Raw genomic sequence first — 10855 nt, 5'->3', positions numbered from 1 at the left:
AGAAACTCTCTCTCTCCTCCTCGCGCCATCCATCGCACGTCGATGCTTTCCCCACCGTCACTATCTCTCTCATCAGACAGCTTTCTTTGCTCACATTGGATTCCAGCCACCTCACCCTCCTCCGCCTTAGTGTCTCACTGCACCTTTTCGGTGGTCAGGAAAGTTTCTCGCCTTTTCTCCTTATACTTCATTCATTTTTTCTATATTGAGGACAATGTAGGTATTAGGTGTGGGGGGATGGCTTCCATTATTATCTCCTTTTGCTTTGCTTTTAAAACAAAAACAAAAAAAACAGAGAAACACAAAAAAAAAAAGAAAAAAAGAGGAGGAAAATGAAGAAAAAAAAAAGAAAGGAAAAAAGTGTAGTTAGTTGAGTTTTTGCTATGATGAATAACTCAATCAAGGTGCATGGGCATGTGGTTAGATATACTAGCTATGCATTTCGTTTTGCCTTGACAGTATTGTTGAATGTTGGATATACTGGACTTGACCCACTTTTGTGACTTTTGGGAGCTTTTGAGTCATGCATGAGCACATTATTCTTGTTTGCTCTATTTTTGTTTGATTGAGTGGGTATCACACATGGTATCGGCATTCTAGAACTTGCTATTTTATACATGTCGATACCACATTTTGTTGAACTGGATGCATTTGAAATGATAAGGGCATTTAGGATTTAACCTTTTTTAACTTTCTACAAACCATGCCTTCATCTTGTCTCCCCGTAGTGAATCTATTTGAGCTTTTGTCCTTCGCTATTGTTTGATTAGCCGTGTTTGATAACCCATGACCTTTTTAGACTTTCTTGTTGAACCTTGTATCGTCAAGAGATGTCTGAATTTCGTTGTTTGTGCAAGGCAAATGAATCTAAGGTGGCAAGTATTGTCGGAATAGAAGTTGTATGGTGCTCTGTGCATCTGAGATAAAAAAAAAAGGGGGGGAGAAGTCGGCAATGAGCTGGTGGGCTGGAGAGCCTGCAAGGCGTGCCCACGCCTTGCAAGACATCTGCTCCATTAAAAAAAAAAAAAAAACTCGTGAGCAGAAGACTCCGGCCTACAAGGTGTGCCCATGCCTTGCGAGCTGCTTGTTCAAAAAAACAAAATCAAAAAAAAAAAAAAAAAAAAAAAAAAAAAAACAAAACAAAACAAAAAAAAAAGAAAAGGGGAAGAGTTTCGACACTTGCACAGTGGAAATGGCAAATGAAAATGCCTTACTCGTGAAATTTCTCTGATGAAGCGTTGTGGTTATGTGGTGGATATCGGACATTCTCTTGACACACTACACCCTATTTTTACCTTCTTATCCCGCCTTTTACCTAAACCCCATTACAACCTTATGAAAGTCCCTTTGATTTGTGTATTTAGTTCACTTTTGAGTGGTGGAGATGTGATAAATGTGCAAGCCTATGGTAATGCCATTCTGTGATGTTGATTTGAGCGTTCCTAATATTCATATATTTTCTTTGAATTACAACCTGTCCGGTGTGTTCTCATTTTGGCGACACTGTCAGGGATCAAAGGTGCTTGTGTTAGTATAGCTTATTGCATGACCTTTGCTCTTTCGGTTGCACTTCTGAGTTCCGAAATGCTTGAGGGCAAGCATTGTCTAGGTGTGGGGGGATTTGATAGAGCAATTATTTGGCACATTTTGTAGTGTTATTTTGTCCTAATTTTGGCTATTTACTGTGCTAAGTACTGAGATTTAACTTATAACTCATATTCGTATGAATTATAGGTTGTCGGTATTAAAAATGATCTCTTGAGGCAAATTTACAGAAGACCCTTCGTCTCAGAGCGTGGCCACGTCTTAGAAGGTGGACGTTACCGAAAGCCGGACCCCGGTCCACGTGAACCCGAAGCATGGGATCACAACTCTTTGCTCCAGGCTTTTGTTCCAAACGTCTCTTTTTACTTTTCTTTTGGGCGGCGGCTATAAAAGAAACAGGAGGAAAATTTTTAGGGGTAGTCTTATTTTTTTCTTTGTTTCTGTTAGACGCTCTTCTTTTCTTTTGTTCTCCGTCAGCCGCAATTAGATTAGCTTTGAGTTTTCTTTTACTTTTCGGTCAAGCGTATTTCGTTCCTTTAGCTTTTGTCTTGTACGGCTTTGACTCCTGGGTTGTTACTCTTGTTTGAGACAATTCGCGTTGGTTTTCTGCTTTGCCGCAAATAATTGAATGAACTCAATTAAACCACGCGGGATTGACACGATGAGGAGCGGCTAATTTCCTCCTCTACCCAAAGGTTGACGCGAAGGCGCGGTCTATAATATCTGTGAGATCTAATCGAATCTTTATTATTTCTCCCAATTTATTGCTATTCGTGCGTTTCCTGAATTAATTGTTCATGTGTATTTTATTAATTGAATATCAACGGTCGGGTATTTGATTTAATTTAATAGTCTACTTCCACGTTAATTAAATAGAATCCGTAATTGTTCATTTAGTTAACACCTCGTGGCAACCACCATAATTGGTTTTATGATGGGAAAACGCAAGATCTAACTTAAATAAACCCTCTTAGCGTGTTTATTGGTTAGGGTTGGGTTCTTCTAACTTTAATGCAATTGGGTAATTAAATTCCTACGGTCGTACCTAGAGTTGTTATCTGGTTAGGGAAGCAGTCAATGGTCGTACCTTGACTGTCAAAAAGGTAAGGAAGAACTGGTTGTCAGAGCTTATTGATAACTATAACCAACCTAGTGATGAATGGGTGAAATATCTTTGCATCGATGATCATTTAATTGGACCGTGCCTGAGCAGTTGATCCTTTGGGTGAAATTTTGTTAATTGCTATTTTTAGTGAATTGTGCTTTGTGAGTTAGTTTTGAATTTTGTTTGTTTTATTTTATTTTATTTTTATTTGCCTCCCATTGAAAATTCCCCAATTTCGTTCTACTAATTTGGAAAAAAATAATTTCCTACCCGCTCCCTTTGGAATCGACCCTACTTGCCATTGTACACAAAAGTAATATTCTTATAGACTAATCTGGTATATCGGATCAAGCAAACTCTTCAGGAATAGGGTGAATCAAGTAACCCATTGTACACCTAGGGTTCCTGCTCCAGTACTTGGATTTGTTCTATAATTATTTGTGGTGGTAATTAGGATTTTTTAGTAATTATTATTGCACAGGTTCGGCACCTGTCAGGGATTGGGGAGAAATTTTTTCCGTTCGAGTCAAGACAAATGGGGGTTTTCAGGATTAAATGCTAATGAACTAAATAAGTCAAATACTAAAAATTATCAATTGACAGAAATAATTGGGAAGATTCTAGCCAAGGGTATACTTCAAAAAGGGTTAATTCCACTTTGCCCCCCCAAACTTTGGACGATTATCCACTTAAGTCCCTAAACTTCAAAATGGGACACTTAAGTCCCTAAACTTATAAATACCTCACACTTAAGTCCCTGAACTTATAAAATGGGACACTTAAATCCCTAAACCCTTATAAAATGGGACACTTCAACCACCAACGGCATTTAGGATTTGTTAACAATTTTCCTTAAGTGGGATGTATTTATAAGTTTAGGGACTTAAGTGTCCCATTTTGAAGTTTAGGGACTTAAGTGGGTAATCGTCCAAAGTTTGGGGAGACAAAATGGAATTAACCCCTTCAAAAATGGTTCATACACTGATCATCGATTCACAGGTAATTTCAACATTTATTAATAGATTGGTTATAGTTGTCATGCACGCGATAAACAACCAATCTTTCCTTAATTTCTCAATAGTTAAGGTACGACCGTTAACTATTTCTCTAACTCAGAAACAACCCTAGGTACGACCGTAAGATTTAATTTTTAGATTGCATTAAGATTTAGAAAAGTCCAATCCTAACTAACAAATATGCTACGAGGGTTTGTTTAAATTAGATCATATGTTTCCCTGACATAACCCAATTATGTCAGTTGCTACCGAGATAGAGATAATTGAACAATTACAGATCCAACTATCCCTAATTAGCAAAATAGCCTACGTGAATAATTAAATATTGCATACTATTCAATCATACACAATAGCTATAACAATTAAAAGAAAAAAAAATATAAATATCAATAAATGTAAGAAACAGTTAAAATAATTTAGATCTCACAGTAATTGTTGAACCAAATTTTCAGTTGTCCCATTGACCAGAAATAAGAAGTCAGTTCTCCATTGATGGAGAACAAGCTATTCGAAACTTACAATTGTTGTCTCCCCAAATTCCGTCCAAGAAAGAAAAGTAAAAGACGAAAATAAAAACCCAAGCAATTGTTGTGACAGCCCCACCTTCCTCTAAGGCGAACCAAAGGGTTCGGCGGACCGCCTGCCTAACTCTCGTTAGGACTACGGAGTCACAACACACAAACCCTACCTAACTCGCGATAGAAATCCCAAGAAAACAACCCGTCGGAAATTACTAAGTCATTTACACACAAGATAAATCGTCCCAAATGATATTACAGCGCTCAATGCATCAAAGATTCGAATAACGAAAAACAAAAACGAAACTGAAAGTGAACAGTGACTGCCACGTCACAATCCGACCGAGATTTGGCCGAATTTCCGGCCAGATTGGAGGCAATAGCCAAACCACAATTTTTTTCAACCTCCCCTGCTAATCCGGCCAGATATCCAGCCAAGACCTGCCCGGATATGCGGTCGGATTCAGTGAATAGTGTTCTCACCAAAAAAATTTTCTTCTCACGTTCAAAGACCATACCCATCCAAATCCTCAACGAAAACCAGTAAATGTCATCTAAACCTAGAAAACATACATTCCCAACGAAGTAAACCGAATAGACAAGGATAAACACCTCCATATATATATACATTTGGGACAATTTACAAATCCAAAAGTTAACATTGGATTAAAATACAATTAGGGTTTTCAACTACAGAGGAGTTATACAAAAGAATATCTATACTAGCTCAACTCATTCTTCAAAACATCGCAGTTCCAAAAGATTGTACCCTGTAAGGAAAATAAGGATAACGGAAAGGGGTAAGGTCACGCTCAATGAGGTACCAAAAATATAAGCAGTCAGGAGTCATGGCATGTCACGTTTCCAGCCAGATACACATACCAGATATAAAAGAAACATTAAAATATAGTGATTTCAAGTAGAAATGATACAGGAGGCTCTCAGGAGCCAAGTTCCCATTCGCTTCACCAGAACTTGATCAGTAGTAGTTGACACTCCGTCAACTTTCACATACGTATTCCATCCAGTAGAACACCACTGTACACCAAATTTCGTCTACCAAACATCCCCTTTACCGGGCCCGAACACCTCAACAGAAACAGAAATGGTAATACTCGAGTATACCGGAAATCCAGAGTCTCAATACCCAAAGATTTCTCAGAAACAGACTACCGTTGTTTGTTATCTAATCGACCAGACCCTAGCCGGCTCGACTCGAGTAACTAGCCACAAGTTTTGAGCACAGAAGTCACAGAAAGGTCATTGGATACAAGTCTCCCACTGACGTCAGATTAAGCACAAATAAATGTATACAGTAAATAGGCATATAGACAAGAGAACGAGTGTGATAAAGTACACTCTCGTCTCAAACAGAATAAACAGAGAGTACAGTCATTCAAATCACAGATTGCACGTACAGAAACCAAGTTAAGCAACAAGTGAGAGGAGTGGTACACTCACCAGTTCAAGTACAGATACTTCAAAAGTTTTCATCCAAAGTGGTTTTAATTGCCAAGAAACCCTAAAATAACCAAGGTAAAACAATTACGGTTCCACTGCCACAACCAAGTAAATGGAATACATAAATGAAACTCGACTACAAGTCGGGTGCCTCTCCAAGTTAAGTACTAGTACAAACGAATAAAATGTAACTTTTGAGCAAAAGGATAACAATTGGTGCTAGGGTTACAAACAACCCCCAAACCCCCCCTTATTCTACCAAAATTCAACTCAAACTTAAAGGAACCAAACTAGAAAATTGGACAGCATTTCCCCTAAATTTCCTTACTTTTCCATCCTACAATCAACACCAACTCATCTCAAATCAACTACAATTTCACATACAAATCATAGGCTATAAAACACACCTAATTATGGCCACAATACCCGTCAATTTGAGCCAATTGATAGCTCCAAAGCCAATCACAATTAAGCTCCACATCCATCAAAGATAGTTTATTCTATAATTATCAAGTTCCACGCACCTTTTGGCATAATAACTACAACTGAAGCTACACATATCGGATTGAGACAAATCTTATGGGGTTTCGAAGCTAAGACCTATACTTACATTTCTTATGAAGACCTCTAGAGCCAAATCATGCATTTTCATTGTCAAAAATCGAAATCTCAGAGAAAATAGAAAACTGTCCTTGAAACAGGGCTTGTGGGCAGTCAAGTGTATTTCGGTCATTTCACAAGCTACAGTGCTCAGATTGAGCTGAAATTTTGCAGGCTTCTAGTTAATACCATTTCCTACAACTTTTATGTTTTTCCCTAAGCCTGATTCAGCCTCTAACATGGACATACATACAGGTTAGTAGCAGGGCAGTCTCAACCTTCTATTGCTCGAATTTGGGTACACAAGCTACAATTTCCTTTAGGCAAAGTTATCCAGCCCACAAAAACTCAATAATTCATATAGCAAAGCTATCAAAACATGAACAACCCTCAAGCATCACATGTGATCAGAAATTTCACCATAAAACTGAAATTTAACATAACTCTAGCTCAAACCATGAAATCTTCCACAAAACAACATATTTAACAACTATAAGCCACTAATTTACCATTATGAAAACAAAGAGAGAATTTCTAAGCAAAGTACCTTATATCCTCAATAAATATGGTAGTTTAGAGCTTGTCCCTCCAAAATCACTCCACTCAATCCCTTAATCCTCCCTAACAAACAACTTTTCTGGAGGGTTTTACAAAAGTGATGGTTGGAAATCAAGATTGAGCAAGAAATTGAAGTTGAAGATGAAACTCTCTCTCTATTTCTTTCTCTCAAAGTGGCCGGCCAATAAGGGATAAGAAATGGAAAATTTTTAGTCTAAATCTGATTTTGGGAAAGTTAATAACCATGGTCAAAAGTCCAATTTCCAATCGGGTCACGACATTCGGCAACTTTTAGAGTTTTAAGCTTATCTTCTTTCTCCCAATGGTTACTCTATCTAGTTAACCTCTAATTGTCTTCTAGCACATTGTAAAATAATATCACTTAATACAAAACTCCAACAAGTCGCCAAAAATATATCGCATTACCGCACTAGCGGGTCTCACGTCCATAATACACTTCAAACTTAATATAAACTAATTTAAACTAGGAAATGATTTAAAAACTCTACTCACTTATAAAATCTCTGGAAAAATCAAGATAATAGGGTATAGTGTAGAAAATGCATGCGAGAAAATAAAATAAAATAATAAAAATTTACGGGCCCTCACAATTGTCCCCTCCAAAGTCGGCCAAAAGAGACAAAAGTAAAGATCAAGTACTGTTGCTTCCTTTGCGGCCGAAACTCATCAAATCTTCCCACGAGATTGTTGCTGGCCAAACTCTTGATTACGCGGGAATCCGGGTTTTTCTTATTCTTTTTGTTTCCTAATGGAAGTCTACTACCAAATAAAACTAGTCTCCCAAATAGAAAAATAAACCACAAAAGAAAGTATTTCAAGTTTCCTGATTCAACCATAAGACTAATAATTAGAATTCAAGTCTTCCAAATCTTCCTCCAAAATTGCCGAGAGTTTGAATCGAACTTGGAAATCGGTCCCGAACGTGCTACCATCAAATTAATTGGAAGATTGCCCCTTTTTGTCACGTTTTGCTCTTTTTCCTACAATTTAGCACCATTAACCAAATATAAGTAGAATCCATCAATTAACGCAATATTTGGCTAAAATCAAGGGAAGAATAATTATAAATTTAGCAACAAATTATGACCTACCAATAGTCAAAGGGTTGAAAATGCTTCAAGGATTATCTATAGAAAGTAACAATGCTAGTGGAACTATTCCTGATAGTTTGTGTAGCTTACAGTACTTCAATTTATTACATCTGATTGGAAATCAATTCCTGCATGTTTAGGTAATCTTACTTCTCTCAGGTATCTTTATCTAGCTTCCAACAGAATAACTTCTTATGTCACTGATAGTTGGTGGAGCCTCAAAGATTTCTTGGGATTTATTCTGTCATCGAATTTCTTGACTGGCTCTCTACCTTCAGAGATTGGACAGTTGAAGGTTGCAACATGGATGGATTTGTCGATGAATCAGTTCTCAAATAACTAAATTGATAGTGTTTGGAGTTTAAGCAATAATTGCTGGTGTAGCCTTGGCATTTTTGTTCTTTTGATACGTAACAAAGGAGAAGGTTCCTAATGGAACTAATTTGTTCTCCTTGACAGTAAAAGGAAGGATTTCGTATTATGAACTCCTACAAGCAAACAATGGTTATGATGAAAGCAACTTACTAGGCAGGGGAAGTTTTGGATATGTTTACAAAGGGATTCTAGCTAATGGAATGTGTGTGCCCATAAAAGTGTTCAATTTACCGTTGGAATATTCATTCAAGAGTTTCACGAGAGACGTGAAGCCTTACGCAGTCTTAGCACAGAAATCTGACCAAAGTCATCGGTGTATGCTCTAATGATGACTTCAAGGTATTAATACTTGATTACATGCCCGATGAGAGCCTTGACTTGAGAAGTGGTTGTATTCTTACAACAATTGCTTAAGTATCATCCAAAGAATGAATGTGATGATAGATGTGGCGTCTGCTTTGGAGTACCTCCATCATAGTTACTCAATTCCCGTGGTTCACTATGATTTGAAGCCAAATAATGTCCTTCTAAACGAAGATATGGTTGCCTGTGTGACTAATTTTGGTGTTGCAAAAATATTGGCTGGTGGGGAGAGCACTGCCTACACCAAGACTCTAGCAACATTTGGCTATATTGCATCTGGCCCGTGACCATCACTTTAACAAGGGTTATGCAGACTTCAAGCAGTTCAAGTGAGCATTCATCCAAGATAGGTCTGATATCGTTCAGACAAATGCAAATCTAGCACACCACTATAGGTATATATAGAATTACAAACTTCCTAATATTGATACTTCATCCAGGAAACACGCTTGAATTTGGAAAACCAAACGCCACCGCCGATATAACCTTAGGAATCTGACTTGGACTAGCCTAGTAGGCTAGTACTTACACTACTAAAGTATAAGAAAGGAAGTTAACTAAGGACCAGAGTTGGACAACCATATCGTTAACATGCAACTAGAAACTTCCATGAAGACATATTGGTAATTCATTAAGCTTGGTTTATGATGAAGATTAAAAAAAAAAAAAACAGTAGTACTGCAAGTGAAAATGTGCTGATTCTTTCACTTGTTTATCCTTATGTGATCCAGTAAGCTTTTGCCATCAAGTTTGGCGCTTAGATTCAGTCTGAGAAGGCCCTCAGTTTCTATTGTCTTGTATTGTGCTTCAATTTCCTTGGCAAGATCTGCTAGAGGACCAACTTTTGCTGTGAAATTTTTTCCGTGAAATGCAGCAATTGAAAATTTTTCTTTGTGGAAATCCACGACAGCTCTACGCTCAATGCTGCTATATTCCCCATTGCTCATTATCTGCACAAATCATCGAAGCACATCAACTTAATGATATCTATAGATGCTCAGTAAGTGGGAATTTGGTTTTAGTGGTCATTTACCTCCATAATATCACCGATATTGATGATGATTGCTCCAGGAATGGGTCTAATAGGCACCCATGTATTGTTTTTCTTGATTTGCAGGCCTTGAACATCATTGACCTGAACTAATAAGGTCAGTGTTGTTGCATCAGAGTGCGGAGTCAGGCCAATAACTTTGTCTGCTTGCTGGCAAGGTGGATAGTAATTCATTCTTATTCCTCGTATGCCATCTTGATAGATGTTGCATAATTTGTCTGGGTCTACACCAAGATTTGTCTGGGTCATGCAAACCTTGTGAATTTCAAGTGGGTATTCATCCATGGTTGCTCTGACATCATCAGAAATTTGCAAATTAGCATTTTGATGAATTTTTCTTACACAATTTTCAGGTTTTTGTCGCCTAAATAAAGTAAAGTAATCCATGTAGCTTTCTAATGGAAGCAAAAGATACTTCCTTTTAAAGAATTTTTGTTTTGCAATTCCCATGATGAATGGGAAATTCTGTAAGCAGAGGAGCTCAATGACTATCGTAAAAGAATTTAAGGCCACTGGCACATCTCACTATCATTTTAGTTGTCATAGATTCGTTAGTAAAGAATTTTTGTTGCTGATTACTAATTACCGTGCCACCATCACCAATTTTGATGACAAAAGTGATTCAATATGATCTCCCTGGAAAAATAGATATTTTAGCATCTGTATAGGATCATGCTAAAAACACAGATGAAAAGAATTTGTATGTAACCTAAAGCAACTCTAAGACGAGGCAACGATCGGCAACTTTTGGATTGAAGAAGAAAATGAACATAAAAAAAGATGAGATTAGTAGGACGATTATTTGGTATTTTTGATGTACTTCGAAAGTGAAATCGAAACCAAAAACTTTATAGTAAAAAAGAATTGAAAACTAACAAAATTCTAACGGAGAAAAAAGGAAGAGTTTGACTAAACGTAGTTAGAAAGAGAAGTGTGAGACTAATACCAATTCATTGACTAAGTACAAGATTAGTAAATATCGAATAACAACTAGAAAACAATCATTACAAAACAATTCCTTATACTATATACGAATAAGTTTGGGTCAAAGAATGGCTTTGAATTTCAACCGCAAGAGTAGGGGTATTTTGGGATTGTGAGGTTGTTTTGAGTGTAGTTATAGTATTGGGTACTACTTTATATAGCATGTA

At 37.2% G+C, this 10855-nt stretch overlaps 1 protein-coding gene across 1 annotated transcript; it reads right to left on the bottom strand.

Moving 5' to 3' along the window:
• Window positions 1-9357: 9357 nt before the first annotated feature.
• Window positions 9358-9989, bottom strand: LOC113779991 (codeine O-demethylase-like). Its single transcript, XM_027325817.1, has 2 exons — window positions 9687-9989; window positions 9358-9603 (listed from the first exon to the last, which is right to left on the bottom strand). The coding sequence occupies exons 1-2, from the start codon at window positions 9987-9989 to the stop codon at window positions 9358-9360; spliced, it is 549 nt and encodes a 182-aa protein (XP_027181618.1).
• Window positions 9990-10855: the final 866 nt, after the last annotated feature.

The sequence above is a fragment of the Coffea eugenioides genome, chromosome 8 (genome assembly GCF_003713205.1).
Source record: "Coffea eugenioides isolate CCC68of chromosome 8, Ceug_1.0, whole genome shotgun sequence".
Lineage (NCBI taxonomy): Eukaryota > Viridiplantae > Streptophyta > Magnoliopsida > Gentianales > Rubiaceae > Coffea > Coffea eugenioides.
The sequence above is the reverse complement of the archived record's forward strand: the minus strand, read 5'-3'. Positions and strand labels throughout refer to the sequence as shown.

Bases quoted from the DNA above. Each gene is read 5' to 3' on its own strand.
- LOC113779991 (XM_027325817.1), bottom strand. From the start codon at position 9,989: ATGGATGAATACCCACTTGAAATTCACAAGGTTTGCATGACCCAGACA. The intron at 9,604-9,686 runs GTAAATGACCAC...TGATTTGTGCAG, and splicing joins ATATCGGTGATATTATGGAG to ATAATGAGCAATGGGGAATA.